Genomic DNA, 21,509 nt, shown 5'->3' with positions numbered 1-21,509 from the left:
AAAAATCTACGAGTTACAAATCTAGGTCCTGCAAAGTTGTTCTGTGACAACCAAGCAACCCTTCATATGCCACCAATCCCTTTTACCACGAATGAACGAAACACATTGAGATTGATTGTCATGTGGTTCATGAGAAGATTCAAGCTGGACAGATTGCTGCCTCATTTGTTCCATCCGTGTCATAGGGAGCAGATTCGTTCACAAAAGCCCTTGGAAGTAATGCTTTGCACAATCTTTTACGCAAGTTGGGCATTCTTGATATCCATGCTCCAACTTGAGGGGGGAATGTTAGAAATTAACAGAGAGTTTATTTATTTCCTTGTATGTATTGATTGTAATTTATTGTAATTGATTTAGGAGTAGCCTCCAAGTAACCTAGTATTCTTTGTAAGGTATGCAAATATTTGTATAAATACTTAGTCTCTTGGCTCTATCAATACAACGGAGAAATATTCTTCACAAACACAACCAATTTGACAATTTGTGACCAGCAGAAGCACAAAAAGTTACCGCGTAGAATCATCAGGCAAAAGATAAATCAATTGATCATCATTACGAAGAAAAAGTTACACTATAAATATATAAAAATAAAAATAAAGAAATATGATACATGAAGAGACAAAAGTTCACTTAAAAGGATAAAAAGACTAACTAGCAACCACAGCCCCAAACCATTCTTTAATTATCTACCTTCTTCTAGACTTGTAGTTATTTCGGCAAATGTTTCTGGCTTAGTAGAAGAAGAAGCTGTGCTGGAGTTGTTGCCTCTCCTTAAGAGAAAGGCTGGTTGTTTAGGAGTTGGAGAGATTGCAATTTCACTGTCAAGCATGGTAAGAACATTTGACATGGTGGGACGATCAACAGGGTCTTCTTGTACGCATAAGAGCCCAACATTGACACACTTCATGAATTGACTTTTGTTGCAACTTTCATCCAAAGTCCTGTCCATTAGTTCCGAGGCCTTGTTTTCTGTCCACAGTCTCCATGCCTGGGAAAATGTTTAAATTTCAATATGTTATAAAGTATAAAATGGGGATGAAGCAAATAAATGGGCACGAAAGATTCATTCAACAGACTTACATAATTTATGAGGCTGAAAGTTTGTTTGGATTGATAAAATCCTGTGTTCTTTTTTCCACTGATTATCTCAAGAAGAACCACACCGAAGCTATACACATCTGATTTCACTGAGAAAGTTCCATCTAATGCATACTCTGGAGACATGTAACCACTGCATCACAAATTATAATAACAGTTTGTAAAATATGCAGGCATCAAAGCACTTCCCTCTAAAAGGGTCAACGAATTGAAATTTCAAATTTGTGCTACATTGTATGAAATATCCACCCCGAAATTTGAACCGTCCACACGAAACTTACTAAGTTCCAACTACTGTGTTTGTGTTTGACTCAGTTTTTTTGCCTCCAACAATCCTCGCCAAGCCGAAGTCAGATATTTTGGGGTTCATCTCCTCATCTAAGAGAATGTTGCTGGTTTTCAAATCTCTGTGAATGATCCTCAATCTGGAATCTTGATGAAGATAAAGAAGTCCTCGAATGATTCCCAAAATGATGTTAAAGCGCATCTCCCAATTAAGAACCATGCTTTTTGTATGATCTGGCAAACTTTGCATTTTCCATTAGAGAAACTTGGGAGATCTGGTGATCAAGAAACCATATATGATGCAGTAAAAAAAACTGAAATGAGGACTAGGAGCAAACCAAATATAAAGATGTCTAAGCTTTTGTTAGGCATGTACTCATAGAGTAAAATCTTTTCTTCTCCTTTAATGCAATATCCTTTAAGCCTAACAAGGTTTCGGTGTTGAAGTTTGGCAATCAGCACCACCTCATTCTTAAATTCCTGTAAGCCTTGTCCTGAAGCCCTTGATAACCTCTTTACCGCAATCTCTTGATCTCCAAGAAACTTGCCCTGGACAAAAAAAAAAATCCCCTCTCAAATGAATTTACAACTAACCAGAATAAATTAATGATAAAACAATTTTGGAGGGACAATAACACAACACATAAGTGTTGCTAAGGTGGCTCAATTGCAATGAAATGGAAAACAAGTATTCCTCCATTACCTTATAAACAGGGCCATAGCCCCCTTGTCCAAGCTTGTTTGCATCTGAGAAATTATCTGTAGCGTCTAGTATGCTTTGCAAATAGAAAAAGGGTACATCTATACCTTTCTCATCTTCTTCCTTGAACTCACCTGTGTCTATCAACTCTTGGACTTGCCTTTCACTATCAAGTTGTGCTCGATTTATTTTATCTAAGACATGAAATTGAAGAATATTATTCTCATGCTGTCATTCAATAGGACCAATCCTGCAGATGTTCATGCATAGAGTGCATCTAGTAAAGTAGTTACCTTGTCTCTTGGTTATCTTTCTTCTCCATATATAAACACAAACGATGCATGCAAGAAAAATTCCGCTTGTAACAACTGCCACAACTATCACTATCAGAAACACTGGCACTTTGCTTCTTGGTTGTTCTTCTATTTGCGGTTTTGGTGTCTGTTGAAGATTACCTTCTATAAGAAAGCAAGAGGAAATTCTACATGTGAATTATCATCATGTAGTTAGATTATTGAAGTCAACAATCTAAAATGATATGATGCATTTATAATGAGCCAATTAAATGATTGGATTTATCAGTCAAATTCTACTTAGTTTCAGTTATTTCTATGATTTCTACTCAGACGGACAAGCATTGGTCTCAACATAAATTGATTTGCAGTAACAGGTTCATGCATCAGGGCAATTTTATGCCTAGCCTAACATGGCGTTCTCACCTTGAGTACAATTTAAGTTAAAGCCACTCCATTGATAATTGGCATTGCAAGGCATCTTTTCTTTCCATCTCTTTCTGGACTGCAAGTTCGAATGTGGCCAACCCCTGCAGTCTGCAGATGTTGTACAGGTTGGTTCCGGAGGGCAGCTTCCAACCTAACTCTACTGCATTAGTACCTCCGGATGAAAGTTGAGAACTAAAATTTCCCAGGGGGAACATTGCAGCAACTGGATCACATTGAAAGGAAATGGAAGGTTCAGCTGTTGACGGTTTTGACACTGTTTATAGGATCACAATTATCCACATTTTTGGCTTGGATGACGAATCTTTGTGTACTTGGGTTGATACTAATAACTCTAAAGAGGGTGCCATTCGGTCCCACGAAGCTAACCGAGCCTGTGATGGTGCTGCAGTTGAAACGAAAGTACATGGGGTCACCGCATTCCGGTCCAGTGCTCAGGGGATATGGAATGATGGTTGTGCCACAAGGCTTGCAGTCTCTTCCGGTTGATTCTGCACAAGATGTAATTTCCTGACTGTCATAAACGAACTAATAAATTAGCATTAACCTCATGCTTCTGCAATCATGCTCACATGTAAAAGCTTAACATAGAATGCTTCTAATATATAACATTGACCGTTTAGTTGTGTATGCTTGTAGAGTTTGTAGATAAACTGAATATTCTCATTAACTAATTGTAATTCTGATTACAATGCTTATATAATATACAGGTAAAGGGTATAAGAGTGACAGCTGTACAAAATCTGTTGCAACAGATTAACGAAAGAATTAGTTCTAACTAATCACATGAGCTTGACTCAGGTCTTTGACTGAGATGAGTGGCTAGGATTGTTTTCAATAGTAGCTCTATCAGAGTTTGTTACTCCTACGCACGTATGACATCCCTCAACATTATTGATTGTAGTTAATCCTAACTGAGGTGCTTTAAACTCTCACTCTCGTACATCTATTTTCAACTGTAAAGTAGTTTGGTGAAGCAAACCAACAACTACATATATTCCATTGTAATCCCAAATTAAACAGAGAAATGTAATACCCATACCAGACAAGGCAACTCGAGCAAAGAGGTTGTGGCCATCAAATCCATACTCTTCTTGAAGATTATTTAGATCGCTAGACCATGTCCAGCACGAGGAAGGAGCAGGATCCCTGCTAGTGCTGTTTAGACCTGCAGTATATGAGAAAGCCTGGCACTGGCAGCTCTTTAAGCACTCTTTCCTGCATTCTGTTTCATTTTCAGAAGTTATTTGTGAGTCTGGTTTTCCCACTTTCATCATCTTCAAGCTCAAGAGAGTTCCTTGCTACATATTGTCGACTCCCTTGCACATCCACCTGAAAAGTCTCCAGCTTCCCATTCCTCTGCAAACTGAGGTTTAAAACCTGGCAAACATTTGCACACCAACGGCCAATTATTAATGTTACAGCTGCCAAAGTTCCCACAAGCATTAAGCACACTGCATTGATCTCTTGGCTCCTTCCATAACAAATTCCACTGCTTTGTGTGTTTATTCCAGGACAGAAACTGTACCTCCCCAGTAAAATTCATCAGCATTCTTGTATAATTGTAGTCCAATCTTGTCACAGTTGTAAAATTATAATATTTATTTCGACTTCTAGATCTGGCAGTATTCTTGCTGAAATTTGATAATAGATCATCTAGTGGAGGAAACATTGCGGCCGAGCTAGAAAATTTATTACCTGACTCTTCACTTCTCCAGTAAGGAGTCGAATTTTTAAGGTAACAAATTGGTCTCCTTCTTGATCTAGTTTGAAGGTGAAGTCCCCGATTCTCGGGTCGTCTTCACCTGTCCATGACGTCAATTGTGCTTTGAACCATCACCATCCCAGGAATGAATGTATCAGTTGGATTTTGAAAGCTCTGCCACAAAATATTATTCACTGCCAATGGATCATGATCACCATCACAACACCAGGTTCCCAGAATCCATGAGCTTCACCATCGGGTTGAGAGCAGAAGAGGAGGCTTCAAACTTAGCTGACCAATAAGACTTTCCAGTAATTGCATCCGACACATGGAGGGTACTTTCTTTGATTTCAATAACTCCAGTAGAATTGGCAGGAACCGCCGTATCTCTGTTGGAAACCCATACAACTGTCCTTGGAGTCAGTTGCTGATACCATATACCAACATATCTTCCATTGCCAGACGTTCCTGCTTCTGTAGATGAAGGTGTAAAGAATCCCAGTTCAAATCGTCCTCCAGCTGAAACAAGACTTTCTGATCCGTCGTCCCTAATTGGATCGTCACGTGACGTTAGAGTATCTCTAGCAGTAGCAGAGCAAAACAGGTGGTGAGAAAAGCACAACAAGAGTAACGCATAGGAGGAGAAGATGGAAGATAGCATGCGATTTGCAAACCATGAAAGGTTGGAAATAAACATAATACAGGGAGCCAAACACACGTGCTTGGCTCGGGGGAGTCTACTGGAAGTCGTATCAACCTTCATTTGTTTCCCTTGTTTAGTATCAGAAAATGTGAGGTTTACGCCAATAGTGCTCTGCAATTTGCACCTAGAACAAACACTTGGTATACCAGCCAAAGCAGAAAATGTTATTCCTGTAGCAATCAGTCAATGTTTTCATATGACTTTAGAGGAAGCTGCATGATTGAATAGTAGTAGCCGGCTCAATGTCGAGTCAAGGTCGTCTGAGTTTGGTTTTATTGCATCTTTTCTTTGTGTCCACTGATTTACTTTCATTTATCTCCCTCCCTCTCATTTTGTTATTTGTAAATTTCTCAAGTTCTCAAATTCCTTTGGTCCTACTTCATATATTTCAAAATTTCCCATTATCGCTGACTTTTCTTCCCTCTGAGAATCAAATTTTGCTTTCAATTTTTTTTAGATTTTGAAAAATTTTTTGGAGGCAACCGCATTTCTGTTGGGCTGGGCTTCGGTCATGCAGCTTCGAACCCTGCGGTTGACGACGTCCTTCTTTCCTTCTTCCTTTTACCTTTCTTTGTTGGTTTTGGCCCAACATTGTTTACCAGTGAAGTAAAGTTTAGCCCACTCCATATTTGTCAGTCGTTAAAACAACATATGGATTGGATTAGCGTTATCATTTCGTTATTATGGAAAGATTAAAAATGAATACGATAATAATCTGATTCGATGCAAATTTGATGTTTAGAAGATATAGATTGATAAGTTGAATTTGACCGTATAAATACAATTTGGATATGATAACTGATTAAAAATAGATGCATTTGTAGATTAGGCTCAACCTTACCCACCATGAAATACAACCTTGTAAGACATACATTGTACATCCAACGGTGACTATCATTTTAAATAGCTAAAAGGGGAAAAGATGAACCAATTACATGTACTGATCAAAAGAGTTGAAGTTGATGAATGATATACATTGTTGAACTATGAACTTTGCAGCTTATAGCCTTCTTCTTTGGTCTTTATTTGAACTTCACAGATATCCAGGCTGTGATTGTTGTGGATTTTTCAATTTCCTAATGGCAATATGAAATAGTGAATCTATATCAGGATCAGTAAGAAAAACCTGTAAATTGGGTGGTGGCTTGAATTATTTGTGGCCTTATTAAATTTGGGCCTTAAAACTGCAAAAATTACAAACTAGAAAAACATGGAGTTTCTATAATTAGAAGTTATGTTAAGGGATTCAATCCAACAATCCGATAATGATTTGACGGCTATTAAGAACCCTCTTATTATACCCTATCATTCTTCTAGCCTTCTTACCAGAAAACATGTCTAATTAATACTATTGGGCCTTAGCCTAAAACGAGATATGACCGTTCCAAACACCTAGGCCCAGTTTACCAATTTTCATCAAAATGGGCCTTATTGTTGGATTTGGATTACAGATTTGGCCTTATGACTGGACCAGTTCGGTAGCCGATTTGAATCCAAAACCGAGCCGGCTCCGAACCACACCTACCCCTAGTGCAGGTTATATCTATTTCTCAATAAACGACGAGTCGTGTTATTGCAGAACAACCAGCCACTCGTTGATTGTCATTCATTCTAGACCGAGGAGAACTGGCGAATGGCATGTTGAGCGCGTGGACTTCATGAGTCTTATCTTTTACTTTATTTATTTATTTATTCATTCATAAAATATCTTATAAATTTTTTAATCAAAGCGACCATAAGAATTAGAGGTGGACATCATTCGGAGCCGCGAAATGCAGGGCTGAAAATCGCACGGGGTTGGGGCCCAGTGTACACGTAATACATAGAAAATCAGTTGCAGGTGCGAAGACCCACGTGGTTCGATGGCCCAAATGACGACACGTAAGCGAATAGAATCTCCCACATTGATATCTGCCACCTGGACGACATGTCAGCCATGCGAACCAACGATTTAAAAAATATCCTGCAAGGGCTGCACCAACCGAAGAGGCAAAGACCGAAGGGCCCCTCAGGATATATTCAGACCACATAAAGCTTTTGTTCCCTCAGAAGCCGACACCTGGCACCGCGAAGCACCACAGCCTCAGCTTTTGGTCCTCTCTCTCAACCTTTCAACCTTTGGACCATTGTGGTGGTGTTCTCACACACAACCCAAGAGGTTCTGGGTCGTTAGCGTCCATTTACAATCTGATAATGACTTTTTTACCCTCGTTTACTTGGTATTCAAATCAATTTCTTTTCCTTTCTTCTCTCTCGTTGAAAAGAAATTGGACTTAAATTTTGGTCAATTTTATGGAATTGGATGACAAGATTTTCTTTTTTTTCACCAGTATCACCTTCCATTTCCTCACCGAATAAGTAAATTTCAGATCCGTGCAATTACCTGCAAATTATATACATTGCGTAAAATAGATTTTTTGCGATTATTGGAGAAAGTTGATTAAATTCGAGCAACAACTTCATTATCAAGCTCAAAGTTTAAAAGTAAAATTGAATACGTCCAATCATCCGCAATCGATGTAAATATTTTTTTGTATTACTTATCTTCCATTTACCATTGGTGAAATGTTTGTAGGTTGAGAAGATGATACGTCAAAAACTTGTACCTTGAATGGTAAAATCGTTATTAAAGGCAAAAGCAAGGTTGTTGCTATAAAACACTGCAAGTGGTCCTTTCCTTCCTTCTCTCTTCTTTCCCACCCATCCCGTACAAGAGGGAATAAAATTCCGAGAAAACACAGAGAAACTGAGAGAAAAAAATCTGAAAACTCAAGGCGGACTTTGAGTCCTTTTGCAAGAGAGATGAAGAACTGCGAGCTGTGCCAGCTTCCTGCAAGAACCTATTGCGAATCAGACCAGGCGATTTTGTGCTGGGACTGCGACGCCAAGGTTCACGGTGCCAATTTCTTGGTGGCGAGGCACTCTAGGAGCCTCCTCTGCCACGCGTGCCAGTCTCCGACGCCTTGGAAGGCCTCCGGTGAAAAGCTCGGCCATACGTTTTCCGTGTGCGAGAGCTGTGTGGTCAGAGATGAAAGCAGAGACGAAGACGAAGACGAAGAGAGCCAAGGCGGCAATGATAATGAATATGACTCCGATAACGATCCAGATGATGATGATGATGATGATGATTTTGATGAGGACGGAGATAATCAGGTGGTGCCGTGGTCTTCGACGACCCCGCCTCCACCGTCGCCGAGCTCATCGAGCAGCGAAGAGGCTGCGAGTGCGTTAAACAATGGCGATACAGAAGGTCCCAAAACGGCCACCACCGTTTCGTTGAAGCGAATCAGAGAAACGGCATCGGATCTTCGCTCTCAGGTACGTTTTGCTCTGTTTTCGTTATTTTCTTTCAAAACTGTCTTCGATTCCCGTTTTACAACGGTTAAGATTCGTGCGTGCTTCTATCACAGGACGATCTCGACCGTTCATCTTCTCGACGGAGGTACGGCTCAGCTTCGGCAGCTCAAGCGAGTCGGCCCGAACCCGACGGCGGAGCCACTTCGTTTGACTCCTCGCGACCACGAAAAGACCGGAGAATCGATCTAAACGGGCCGGGTTCGCCGTCCGAACCCGTTATTGAGTCGAAGATGATATATCGCCGGGAAGATAGCCTTCGATCTTGACGCTTCGGAGCGTCCTGGCCGTCGGATATGAGGTAGTTTATGATGATAATTCTTTTTACTTACCTAACAACAGTCTCAACTGATCCTGATTTGACCAGTAGTTAAATTTGTATTAGTCAGACAATTTGTTTTAATTTTTTTTCTTATTTTAACCGCGATAGTAATTCTGATTCTTCATTTTCGTGTCGTGCCATATATATTGTAAAGAAACTTTTTTTGGCGTATGGAAATGGAATCTTTGTGTTTCTTTTTAATTTAATTTCCTTTTTTCTTGCTTGGATTTTTTCTTCCTTTTAATTAGGGTGTCACGCTCTTAACGTGCCATTAATTGGAAAGTAAACTGATCGTTAAGGAATTTGTAGATCAATAATTAAGAGTAGTTACCAGTGTATCTGATATGTTGTGTTCGAATCTCCATCCCCAATATCACTTGTATTAAAAAAATAGTGGAAACATGGTGGTACGTAGAAATCTACCCACAAATGATTTGTAACAAATTTGATAGTTAAATGAATTTTTTGTTTAAAGCATGTGTTTAAAACTTTAATAATTCTCATTAGAGTGCAAGAAACAGTGAAACTAAATAAGTTGTTTTCAAAAATACTTTCACGCGTCTTTGGAAATTTTGATTTTTTTATTATTATTATTTTTAATGTGTAAGAATGTATGGCTGTGGCAGTAGAATGTGGTGGAGGCACATAAATGTGTGGTGTGGAGTAAAAGACCGAGTCTGATAGGGTCTGTCTGTGCACTTTGATGGAGGTGGCGTGATGGCCTTTCCTTTAGGCATGGCAGGTGTCAGAAAATGCCATGGCCAATTCTGTGGCACGCGGATAAACCATGCTCCATAGAAATGGTTGGTTCCTTTAGTCTTAGATTGGGAATTTGGGACCTTTGAATGTGCCTTTGAACGGTTATATTTCAAAAACCAGTGAATGATAATAGTGAGCTGGGAATTGAGATTGATTGGCTTGTCTGAATTCCCAAGGTTTGCTCCATATACCACACGTCTTCTTGCACCCTCCCCCTGTATAGTAGGGAGGTTGAGTAAGATTGACTGGTTCTTAGTAGTAGTTATAGATCAAGCTACTTTTTTTTTTTTCCCCCATACAACGATAACTAAATTAAACTAATCTAATCTACAGAGAGTAATAAGTCTTGTTCGTGTAAAGCAAAACGGCCAATAGCATGAGCCACTTTGTTACACTTCCTAGGTCAAAATTGAACTTCTTTCAAAGAAAAATGCGTAAACAAATTTCTCACATTATCCACAATGTTGCCTACATCAGCCCAAATTGTCTCCCCTATAAATTGCATTTGCAGCAAACAAAATTCTATGAGGAGAGAAAAAACTAGCACCTACGGCAAATAAAATTCCTTTAATCGCTTGCAATCAAGAGCTTTGCAGGCTAGGGCACCCTTAAAAACTCCACAACCGTTTCGAATTTGAGTGCAAAGATAACACACTAACCGAGGTCTGCGTAAATCAAGCTACATTGATTGGGCATGAATCATGATAGGTTGCAACTAAACCACGTACCCAATTAGCCTTTAGCTTTTACTAGACACACCCATGTCATAACTTTGTGAGTTATGAGGTTAGGCCCTAATTGGGTACTTAATAAATATGTTATTTTCTTGGTGGTTCAACTTTACATCTTCTGTCTTTGGGAGTTTTCTTCTTAATCTCAAAGGATAATGGTAGATAGATATTTGCTTGCAGGTTTGTTTATTATTTTCTCAACAAATATCTGAGCTTAAGACCTTAAACAAAGAAGATTATTATTAGTTAATGGAGAAAATGAAGATCTTTTCTTCTGTATAATATATTATTGCAGGTTTTATTTAAGGCCGGCCTTCACATCAAGTGGGGCAATCGTTTCTTCATTAAACCTCTATTGTACATAATCAGAGAGATTAAGCATAAACAAATAAATAATAACAAGAATAAAGCTCCAAGTAAAGAGGTTGTGGTTGAGAGTGGTTCTCACTTGTTCTTCTCAGCAGGAGGCCACATGCTCATCGACCAATCATCTTTAATCTAATCACCTTTTTAACAATAATACTTTTTTAAGGGTTGTTATTAAGGAACCTTGGCAATTGGCGTAAAGTAGAAGAGACCTAGTCGGACGGAAAAGAAGAGGATTGTTTTCTTGTGGTGGAGGATTGTTTTAGGTGTTTTTTTTTTCTTTTAGGGGGTGGGGGGGAATTAATGGTTGTGTTGTTTGGTTGTATGGCACTATGTAATTGTACGATTCTGAAATTTCTAAACCAGAAACGTAAAAAGACCTGCTAGCAGGTCTTTTACTAATCTTGGAATTCTACTGACCAAGACTTGGTGAAACGTGACACCATGATGGTGACAAAAGAAGCTTGTTTTTCCATCCCCCATTCTTTGTAAGATGTCATTTAATTCCTGTATGTCAGAGTATAGTAACTAAAGAAATTCCACCGTGGAACTAAACTAGCAACGTTTATCGATAATAGCTCACGTGCACTTGGACGATTGTGTGTCCTTGATGGATTATGCGACTCACTTTTATCAATGGTTAGTTGACGGTTCTTGTAAGTCTGAATGTAACTACCTCGTTGTCTTTTGAATTCAATGATTCTTATAAATTTCAAGCTCTTTTATACATTGACGTGGAAAGAACGTAAAAGTTATTTTTTAGATTTGAAGTAATAATTCCCAATCGATGATACCTAAAAGTTTGTTTTTTTCAAGGTTTTCGGGTAAATGCTATTTTGTTCCACATTCAACAATGGAGGTTCATCTAAATTTTCCACTTTCATTTCTGGCCACCCAATTGGTAAAGCTAAGGCATATTTTGAGAGGATAAAAACCAACTACAGAAAAGTAAGCCCTTTGCTATAATAATCTAGTAGGCTAATAATACGCCAATATTGCATTAAAATACTTAACTTGTTAAGGTGCTAAACCTCCTCTAATTCGTATGTTAATATCAACAAGAAATAACTGTTGTATTAGATTGAGAGGAATCATCTGATCTCATCTCAATCCAAAACCAAATTGGGATTTTTATTCAACCAAATATAATATTATTTTAAAATAGTGCAACCAAATCAAATTTTTATTAGTCATCAATTGATGTCAACTAAGAGGTGCTTCATTTCAAACTACCTTCTCTATAAACAAAAGGGACAACTTACAAAATACCAGTTCTTAATTCTATCATCAATCCCTTGCGACTTGGAAATGAAACTTCACATTGCTTATTTTTCATTTGCAATTCCATCATTTATTTTGTTTAGTGCCATGGAAATAGGAGGAGCTTCTGCATGATGCAGATAATGCTTGCCTCCTTCCGTGAAAGAAGATACTCCTCATTCATGCAAATCACAATTTGATACATGTGCAGATATAATTCATAAAAAACACAAACTTTTGCACACATGTTATATTGTCATTGACATGAATGTGAGAGTTCCTGCTTACAACGGAATGCAGAAAAGAACTCATGCTTACAAGTCAAATTACAATTTTGTTAATACCAAAAACAATATTGCAATGTTGATGCCTCAAAAGAATGACATGAAGTTCTTCTGGTGCCTTCCCCTTAACCTTAAGCATGCTTATCCGTGGCTTATTAGAATGCTCGTAATCTTATACCCTATTCACAGAATAATTGCCATCACAAAAACAAGTTTTTAAAACAAACAAATTTTCTGACAAATTAATTAACTTACTAATCAAGATAGATTACAACTCAACACCACGAACAAAAGCATCCTACTGTGGAGGGCTCCAAAATGTTTTCTGGAAGTAAAACTATCAGCACTGAAAATTAATTTCCGAGTAAAACTATATTGGCCACCTTCTGGGGTGGTTTATGAAAGGCTGATTGGTTCGCCACACAGTTCCTCCATCTCGCTTTCTAGAAGTTTCAATAAATGAGCTTTGGTCCTCCTATAAACCCAAGCTTGAGCATTCCGATCCCAATCAAATCTGAAAGGACCACTGCATGAAGAACACATATATTTTAGCAAAATGAAGGAAAAACTTAGTTAAGCACGGTGCAAAATAGTGAGTATTAAACCCGGCCGTGGATTTCTCAACAGCATAAATAAGCTAGATGCAGATAGAGAAAGAGCACAAAAATGCCTATCATGGTTTTACAACATCAGTATAGGTACTTGTCAAGATGGTGACTACATGAGACCAAATTTACATCACATGGCATTTTACATCACATGAGACCTAATTTACATCACATGGCATTTTACGTCAAAGACATGACAGGGATTGTGAAGCATTCCCCTTCAGTAAATACATGGCTCAAAAGGTACAGGCAGTCTAATTAGCTTAAAAAAGGAATGTCAATACACATCAGATTGCAAACATGTTATACATGAAAGCATCGAAGAAGATTGGGCAGATGCATGATGGTAAGAAGTCTTCCCTCAGAATATTGGCACATGAATATTGATTTCTGCGATTGATTACAAATAAAACTGAGCCCAAATGGATGGGATTTGCCATACACACAACCTATATGGTAGCAGAGGAAGGGCACACGTTGCAATCTAAGGGATGCCATTCAAGGCTCTGAAAATCATTTTTCAGATAACATTTCCTAAATTAGTTTGAGCTTCCTTTCCCAAATCTTGTGGGAGATTTTGCATTCATGAGAATCACATAATTCAAGCCTGCATAATTTCATACCTGCATCGCTTCAACTAAAAACCTAGAGACTATTAAAAAATTGTAAGATCACATTTAAATTCTGTATTTTATCATTCAATCACAAGTTTAAATGTTTAGTTTCCAATCACAAACACATGCTAAGGTGTGTACGAATTGCACAAAAATAATGCCTCTATCAAGGAAATACGAAGAAGCCATGGATTCCGATGTAAACTCAAAGACCAAACATGCAAAAGCACATCATTTGAAGATCAAAAGATGTTCATTCACACATTTCATTCTATATGCATAGTACGGTGTGACAGATCAGCCCATTTAGTGTTGCCTGTTGAGAATATCCAGTTTTAATGATAGTACACAATCAATGAGTTTTCCAGGTTACCAAACTGCTCATACAGAAACTGTACATTTAGTTGATGCAATCCAAACAATGGCATGAACCCAAGGTATCAAAAGATTCACAAACATTTTGATACACCAACATATAGATCACAATGCAACAACAGATCTTGGTTTTTAAAATGCTACATAAAATACACAATCACACACTCAAACCTGAAACCAGCAAGAGTGACAACTAGAAAACATACCTCACTGGGGAAGACAACCAAAGTTGTCTATTTGGTGTTTGTTTGTTCAAAACATAGGTGCCGAGATCCCCGAGTTTTAAGGTCAGCACCTCATTCTGCCAAATGCAAACACAATTAGTTACAAAATGTTAAATTACATTCCTTATTAGTTAATCAATTCCAAACACCAATCAGCCATTCTCACCCCATAGTCTATGTCAAAGCCATCGACTTGAACGCTATCTCCATATTCCTGTCCAAATAGGATTGTCAATGAAAAGATAACAAAATAACAGTGCATGATGTGTTAGGTACCAAAAGAAAGAAACCAATGCATAATGTGTTTGAAACTCGAATTACCCAGCATGAAAAGGAATGGAAGGAAAGAATCACCTCAAATTTCTCTTGAAGATCATGTATTGTAGTATCAGCTAGCTTGTGAAATTCATCCTCCTGCAGTACAGAACTGTGTTCATATCAATTCATCAGCAACATTCACTTTAAGCCCCTAAAGAAACAACAATTTCAACTAAAATTCCATTTCCACCAAAAAAATCAATATCTTTACACAATTTCTAATAGATCAACAACTTAAGTAAACAAATTTTGCAACTTTCAATAAAAATAATGCAAACGAAACTTAGTTGAAGCAACATCAACTTCTTAATAGCCTTTAAAAAAAAAAAAAATCAAAACTTCCTTTCCTTATTTTTGCTAGTACGCAAACAGAAGCTAAAGTTTGATGAAAAATTGGCACGTACCGATAATCGATAGCGGTGGGGACTTCAGCATCGTTGAGGTTCAAAGGGCTAGAACAGAAGCTTCTAGAATCAATCCAATAACGAGGTCCGTGACTGTTCTCAGAGAGATGTAGAGATTTCGAAGCTTCTAAAAGGTACAAAGACGACCTGAAAGTCGAAGAAGAAGCAGAACATGGAGGCTTCAGAAGCCTCGAGAGCCTTCTCAGGGGAAGCAGCTTTGAAGCCATAGCGACGTCGTCAGGCAACAGCTTCTCTCTAGCCTGAGCTTGAAGTTGAAGATGGGGATGGCCCTAATTGGGCCGAAGACAAAGTAACCCAGGGCTCATTATTGGGCCATGATATATTGTATTTTTTGGGCATTTGACCCAAAAAAAGAGTAATTCTATTTTACTATATATTCTAAAGCAGCTGCGTGTTGAAGCTTGTTAGATAATGCTTTTGGAAAGACTAAAAGTATGTTTCTGACAACCAAAAAATCCTATAATTAAAGCTTTTGGCAGGAAATCTGAAAAATACTTATGGGTTATAAAGCTTACGTGAATGTTTAACAATATTTCAATGTGCTTATAATAAAAGAGTTCCTAGCAAAGTACTTATGAGCAAAGTGTTTTCTATAAAAACAGTTTCGAAAGGAGGAAAAGTACTTACGAGCAAAGTGTTTTCTATAAAAACAGTTCCGAAAGGAGGAAGAGAGCCTCAAGAAAAGGAGATTTCTTTGGATTTCTATGTTTGTTATTAAAATTCCCCTATTCCAATTGAATTTATGCTCTAAACTCTAAGATTTAAGGTCAATAAACATAAGGTAGGCCATATTAATTACCGAAAATGAGAGAACAACCAAATCATCTTAAAATTGAATTGGAACCATCACCTTCCATCTAATCATTTCCTAAGCAACACAATCAGGCACCTGCAATGCAATGCAATGACAATTGTGGTGGGAAGATTAAAATAGAAAAGAAACGAAATAGAAATACACATTATCTTTTAAATTTTTTCTGTCAATCGTGTCGTTATGTGATTGGTGCTATAGATTATAAAAAATACATACCAGAATAAATAATAAATAAATAACCATTTTTATGTCCTAGAAGGAAAAAAAAAAATGGGGTGAAGAAAAGGGAAAATAAACAAACAAACAGAAAAGAAAGAAGAACCGCTGAAAGAGCGCCTTTGGGTACGGTGCATGTAGATAGGCCCTCACAGCTCGTAGCGTTTGTGGACGCAAATTCTCTCATTTATTTAACCAAAAAAATACGAAGCACAAATTCTTCGCCAGCCTCAATTAACCGAACAAATGTGAACAAAATACAGAATCTAATTCAGTCGGTTTCCAATTCCACATCTTCTTTCCTCTTTCCAGGATTTTCTTTCCTCCCAAACAAACCTAAATAAATTGGGAAAAAAGGGAAAAGAACAAAATCAGTGCCGTTGATTTGGGCCTATAAATCACAGCCACGAGCTTAGGGTTAGCGTTAAAGAGTCGGCTTAGCCTTTAGCTCACGCCGTATATTCAAAACCATATGTTAATACATACAAACATTTGCATTCCAGTAAGTTTGTAAGTTTCTGCTGCAGAAGAAGAAAACCAAGGTCTTTTTCTCTTACAGTGCGTGCCCTCTATTACAATCTGGCTAAGCAAAGGTCAGATCTTTGTTTCTGCAATTCGTTTTCTCCATCTTTCTTTTATGGGTTTCTGATTTTTTATTCTTATTTATAACAAACACATGTTCTTGTTGTTGTTTCTTTTCTTTTTTACTTATCCTGTATTGGGTTGTGTTTGATTTTCAGTTTGTCACCAATTTCAATGTTAATTATCCTTACTGAGCATTTCCAAGTATGTTTATTTTTTCTTTTTCCCATCTAGCCATCTGAAGGAGCTAATTGTTTATGCATTCGAATTGTTTTATTATTTTATATATTGCTTTTGGTTTATATATTGCAACAACAACATAAAGAATTTATGATCAATTTATATGATTAGCACATTATACTTTTATTAGAGCTTTAGTGTGTATACAAGCAAGCATGAGATTTCACTCCATCTTTTGGCATGGATTCTTGCAAGTTCATGTTGTGTTGTTGTACCTCAAATTGAAATTATAACCCATTATGTTATATTCCTGTATTGTTTCCCTGGGCGTTACATATACTTTGAAGTCACTTTTTTGTTTTTCCTTATGTTTCTCAGGCCAGCAGCTCTTGTGTATGTTCTGGTTGGGGTTCCCCAATTGACCGATAATTTCTTTCAGTCTGGCCGCTGCAGCAAAATTAATTTCTTCTCGCACCTCTAAAAGGGTGTGGGGTAATAATGAGAGAGTGATTTTGCTTTGTGTTTTAAGGAGATCAAGATCATCACACATCTGGAGATTGTGCCGTGTTTCAGTGGGTTTGTCGCTTGATTATGGCTAAGGCCATCCAGGGTTAAACTTTTGGAAGCTTGATGGTAGTTCGTCAGTGTACGTAACAAGATCATGTTCATTCGAGCTTCCAGACAATAATGAGCACAATAGTTTGCTGTTGATAGTTTTCGGTGTGATCGAAAGTAGTTAATGTGTTGATGTAGCCCTGGTACTTTGCCAGTAATGGTTAGGTTTTCATGTTTCCAAGCTCACGTCCATTGCCCCAAACCTAAGGTAAGTGGAACAATCATCACGTTTGGTCATCAACACTTGTGATTTATTATGATTAGTTTGATGATTCATGGCTTATTTTGATTCCAAGTCTTGTTTTTCAAACAGAAAACTCTTCAACCTTCAGTTGAAGCAATGCATAAAACATTACAAGTTTGTTCTCAAAATCAAGCTTTGAAGAATTCATCTGGCAAAACAAGCTTAAACCTATCACAGACAGAAGGAATTTCTCAAGTTAATAGCAGTTTAAAGCATGTATCTTCTCTTGAAGCTGATTGGAAATCAGGTGATATGGAAAGCAGCTTCATTAAAGAAAGTGACCTCAAGGTTACTCAGACAGGGCGCATTATAAAGAGTAGGTCACTAGGAAGTGCATTATACCTGAAGGGGAGGGCTTCTGCTAACAATGCCGCCGAGGATGAGACTGATCAAGGAATTTCTTGTGATGATTCTCAGGATCACAATGGATTGGTGGTACCAGATGGAAGTAGGGACAGAGGAGAGAGCACACCTGAACAATGTCAGACAAGTCCTACATCAGACTATTGTCAGGTACGTTCTGGAATTGTCAATAATGAATCAATTTTCTCAATCGGAGAACCATTACATACAGAAAAGGAAGGCCCTGAAAATTCTGATACTCCACCATCTGGAGAGTTCGGTATTGACTCTGGTGACCATACACCTCGTGCACCACAAGGGCTTGTTAAATCACATTCTTTTGCAAACATCAGTGCTTGTTCTCCGACTACCGAGGGGCATTCTCCTATTAACTGTTTACCAGTGCATTCAAGATCTTCTGAGGACCTACATGTCTTAGGCATACAACGGAAAGGGATGTCAGTTCATGAGTCTGAAATTCAGGTAATACAAGAAAAGGATGATGATATCGGGGGTAAATCTGAGAACCGTAATTTTGAAAACTCCATTGATGATGGTTATGATTCCTGTAACTACTCTGGTTGTGCAAAGGACTGGATAGTGCCAGCTACAGATGAGGTACGCACAGAGAAAAACCTCCAAGGAGAATCCTCAGTTCAAAGTTGGAATGAATTGCCAAGCAAGGATTTTAAGGTTAAGCGCATTGAGGAATGGGTTAATAATCTTCAGCATAGCAGCCCGTTGGAAGAAACAAATGAATTGCCCCAATCTAATGATCAGGTGAAGAGAGACTCCAATGACTCAAATGGTTTGGTTGCTGCTAAGACGGATGCTAAGGTCACTCCTGGCATGGAAGCTGCTAAAAGATATATATCTTCTTTGAGTGCAGCTGCTACCACAGCTCACCTGGCAAATCATGGACTAGTAGTGATCCCATTTCTTAGTGCTTTTGTAAATCTGAAGGTGGTCAATTTATCTGGAAATTCCATAGGTTCGCCTCTTTAAACTCATCTGTTCCATTCGAATATTTATCATTGTTCTTTCGGTATGCTTTTTTGCTCATTATGTTTGCATAATCGCTGCAGTGAGGATAACTGCTGGTGCTCTTCCTAGAGGACTTCATATGTTGAATCTGTCGAAAAACAATATTTCTTCCATTGAAGGTTTGCGTGAACTCACAAGACTTCGTGTCCTGGACCTGAGCTACAACAGGATTTTGAGAATTGGACATGGTAGGTGCTTGCATTGAATTATATAATTCTCAAAAAGTTGCTGGCTTTCTTGTTTATTACCCCTGAATAGTTCATGTCATAACTTAATTTTTTCCCCTTTTTTAAGGCCTAGCTTCTTGTTCCTCTCTAAAGGAGTTGTACTTGGCTGGAAACAAAATCAGTGAGGTGGAGGGTCTTCATCGCCTCTTAAAACTGACCGTTCTGGATCTGCGTTTTAACAAAATCTCGACAGCAAAGTGCCTAGGTCAGCTTGCAGCTAACTACAACTCCTTGCAAGCCATCAGCTTGGAAGGAAACCCAGCTCAGAAGAATGTTGGAGACGACCAATTGAAGAAGTATCTGCAAGGACTTCTTCCCCACATGGCTTACTACAACAGGCAGCAGATCAAGAATAGCACTCTGAAGGATGCCGCAGATCGGTCCGTGCGGTTAGGCATTAGTAACCACCAGTTTGATCGTGGCCTTAGACCAGATCACAAGGCTCCAAGGAAGGCTAGCCACGGTATATCATCTCACAGGCCATCAACTTCATCAACTCACGGCCATGGAAATCAATCTGTAGTGCCGCCGAAGAAGTCCAGGGCTCGTCATGGGCACCTCCCTCCCAGTGGAACTAAAGCATCGACACATAGTCGACATCACTACTTTGATTTAGGCAGCAAACTTATGAACCTCAAACAGGACCTCTCCATGCGCAGGAGTCGGAGCGAGGGAACTATGGCAGCTATGTGAGGTTTTATTTTCATGCTTTGTAGTGGTTCATACATTTTGTTGGGTTTTGGTTTGTGTTTGGATTTCTATGTTTGCATTATGTATTAACTTTGTGATATTTTTATTTTTCTGCGCTTTCTGAACACCCTATTAGTTTGTTAAATGGTTGAATTTATTTTGTTCAAAGATGTTGGTTGTGTTGGAAATTGCATCATCCTGCTTGTTTTGAACAAGATCAATGAACGATGCTCAAACAAACAGTAGAGATATTGGTTTGCATGAAATCAATATCAAAAGAGAGGGTAATTTTACACACAATTTACAGTTTACTATGAGAACAGAGGCAGCAAAGTAAAGAACAATTTACACCTTTCATAATTACAATAAGATTTAACCCATGCAAAACCCTTCAACTTCTAACCCATGCAGCCCTGTTTGCCTTCTCAAGCAATTTCTGCAACATAAAAGAACAAAAAATAAATAAAAATTATCCAGACTACGTCAATTTTCAGTCAAGTAAATGATAAATATTTGATGATATATAGCCAGTCAAACCTTGAGGGTCTTCTTCACCGGAATCGGCGTCACTGAGCTCCTCCTGGTCCTCCTCAGGCACCGGGTGGAGCTCGACCGGGTTAGGGCCATTGGGTTCGGACCCGTCCGAGTCATCCGGAAACCTCACCACCACAACAGGGCAAACACAGTGGTGGACGCAGTAATCGGTGACGCTGCCGAGCCGGCCCACCTTGGCGGCTCGCTTGGCGGCGCCGAAGCCGCGGCTGCCCATAATGACGACGCCAAGCCGGAGCCTCTCGACTTCCAAGCACAGCCGCTCCTTCATGTCGTGGTCCTTAACTATGTGAATTTTGAACGGAATTTGAGCCTCCACCAGCGGCTGGGCCAGGTCGGCCGCTTTGGTTGTGGTGAAGGCGTCGAAGTCGTCTTCCAGCTTCTGCCGGGACTCGGAGGAGGAAACGGCGTCGTTGGGGAGGTTGGGGTTGACAGAGCCCCAGTCGGCGCCGTAGAGGACGCTCGTGGGGCGCACGTGGAGGAGGACGACGGAGTCCCCTGGCCTGAGGTAGTTCTGTACGGCCCATTGGACGGCGAAGGCGCTCTCCTCGCTTAAATCGACGGCGATCGCGACCTTCCGCTGGTCCCCGCCGGAGGCTGTTGGGGCTGCGCTGGTTAGCGGGAAGCGCGAGGAGGAAGGTTGGATGTCTACGGAGGGTGGTGGATTCATTGTCGGCAGCAATAACGGTTTTTGGTTACTAATTTGGATACTTGGTGGGATGTTATGCTATACTATTTGATGAATCTAAATATCCAAAAACCAAAAAACAAAAAAACCAGAGGTTGATTTCTATTTTAATCAACAATGGTCATGAAGATTTAAACATCCTTGCAAGTGTTGATTTATAATGGAGGATGATGACTCAGTGAGGGACAGGGATGCGTAATTGGCCTCATGATGCCCATGGTCAGCGGAGAGATAATGTTTATGTTCCTATGATCTGTGAATTGATGTAACTGCAACCATTGCCGGGGAGGAGCTGATAATGACATGTTTGTCTGTTTTGGATTAAATAATGCATACGTGTGCCCCGTGTGATTCAGAACCTTATGTCGTTATTAGTTGATTAAACGGAGGTAAATTCTGAGAAGGAAGCATCAGAAGCGTACAAATACTTTTGTAATGGGCTCA

General features: G+C 39.0%; 5 protein-coding genes and 1 pseudogene across 9 annotated transcripts; 2 read left to right on the top strand and 4 right to left on the bottom strand.

The window, feature by feature from the left end:
* Positions 1 to 524: 524 nt before the first annotated feature.
* On the bottom strand, positions 525 to 2,509 carry LOC148918174 (G-type lectin S-receptor-like serine/threonine-protein kinase At4g03230). 2 transcript variants are annotated; one of them, XM_089050208.1, is made up of 6 exons: positions 2,377 to 2,509; positions 2,087 to 2,277; positions 1,722 to 1,932; positions 1,380 to 1,617; positions 1,081 to 1,231; positions 525 to 988 (listed from the first exon to the last, which is right to left on the bottom strand). In XM_089050208.1, the coding sequence occupies exons 3-6, from the start codon at positions 1,753 to 1,755 to the stop codon at positions 683 to 685; spliced, it is 729 nt and encodes a 242-aa protein (XP_088906334.1). In that variant the 5' UTR covers positions 1,756 to 1,932; positions 2,087 to 2,277; positions 2,377 to 2,509; the 3' UTR covers positions 525 to 682. The 2 variants fall into 2 exon arrangements, with proteins under 2 accessions (XP_088906334.1, XP_088906335.1); XM_089050209.1 differs by lacking the exons at positions 2,087 to 2,277; positions 2,377 to 2,509 and having other exon boundaries at positions 1,380 to 1,625; positions 1,722 to 1,862.
* On the bottom strand, positions 2,315 to 5,500 carry LOC148918173 (S-locus-specific glycoprotein S6-like; annotated as a pseudogene). The gene is made up of 3 exons (XR_016126131.1): positions 3,866 to 5,500; positions 2,803 to 3,314; positions 2,315 to 2,541 (listed from the first exon to the last, which is right to left on the bottom strand). The product of XR_016126131.1 is annotated as an S-locus-specific glycoprotein S6-like (transcript).
* A 2,419-nt stretch (positions 5,501 to 7,919) lies between these two features.
* On the top strand, positions 7,920 to 9,820 carry LOC103329487 (uncharacterized). 3 transcript variants are annotated; one of them, XM_008231964.3, is made up of 3 exons: positions 7,920 to 8,549; positions 8,642 to 8,886; positions 9,537 to 9,820. In XM_008231964.3, exons 1-2 carry the CDS (start codon positions 8,034 to 8,036, stop codon positions 8,852 to 8,854), a joined length of 729 nt encoding a protein of 242 aa, XP_008230186.2. In that variant the 5' UTR covers positions 7,920 to 8,033; the 3' UTR covers positions 8,855 to 8,886; positions 9,537 to 9,820. The 3 variants fall into 3 exon arrangements, with proteins under 3 accessions (XP_008230186.2, XP_008230185.2, XP_008230184.2); XM_008231963.3 differs by having other exon boundaries at positions 9,534 to 9,820; XM_008231962.3 differs by lacking the exon at positions 9,537 to 9,820 and having other exon boundaries at positions 8,642 to 9,108.
* Positions 9,821 to 12,237: 2,417 nt separating this feature from the next.
* On the bottom strand, positions 12,238 to 15,164 carry FH (frataxin-like protein). The gene is made up of 5 exons (XM_008231965.2): positions 14,851 to 15,164; positions 14,483 to 14,555; positions 14,295 to 14,342; positions 14,111 to 14,205; positions 12,238 to 12,833 (listed from the first exon to the last, which is right to left on the bottom strand). Exons 1-5 carry the CDS (start codon positions 15,075 to 15,077, stop codon positions 12,704 to 12,706), a joined length of 573 nt encoding a protein of 190 aa, XP_008230187.1. The 5' UTR covers positions 15,078 to 15,164; the 3' UTR covers positions 12,238 to 12,703.
* Positions 15,165 to 16,015: 851 nt separating this feature from the next.
* On the top strand, positions 16,016 to 19,993 carry LOC103329490 (Outer arm dynein light chain 1 protein). Its single transcript, XM_008231966.3, has 5 exons — positions 16,016 to 16,494; positions 17,042 to 17,486; positions 17,592 to 18,855; positions 18,950 to 19,096; positions 19,203 to 19,993. Exons 2-5 carry the CDS (start codon positions 17,436 to 17,438, stop codon positions 19,826 to 19,828), a joined length of 2,088 nt encoding a protein of 695 aa, XP_008230188.2. The 5' UTR covers positions 16,016 to 16,494; positions 17,042 to 17,435; the 3' UTR covers positions 19,829 to 19,993.
* Positions 19,994 to 20,113: 120 nt separating this feature from the next.
* LOC103329491 (universal stress protein PHOS34-like) lies at positions 20,114 to 21,212 on the bottom strand. Its single transcript, XM_008231967.3, has 2 exons — positions 20,363 to 21,212; positions 20,114 to 20,261 (listed from the first exon to the last, which is right to left on the bottom strand). Exons 1-2 carry the CDS (start codon positions 21,045 to 21,047, stop codon positions 20,251 to 20,253), a joined length of 696 nt encoding a protein of 231 aa, XP_008230189.2. The 5' UTR covers positions 21,048 to 21,212; the 3' UTR covers positions 20,114 to 20,250.
* Positions 21,213 to 21,509: the final 297 nt, after the last annotated feature.

The sequence above is a fragment of the Prunus mume genome, linkage group LG4 (genome assembly GCF_029339155.1).
Source record: "Prunus mume cultivar Tortuosa linkage group LG4, ASM2933915v1, whole genome shotgun sequence".
Classification (NCBI taxonomy): Eukaryota; Viridiplantae; Streptophyta; class Magnoliopsida; order Rosales; family Rosaceae; genus Prunus; species Prunus mume.
The sequence above is the reverse complement of the archived record's forward strand: the minus strand, read 5'-3'. Positions and strand labels throughout refer to the sequence as shown.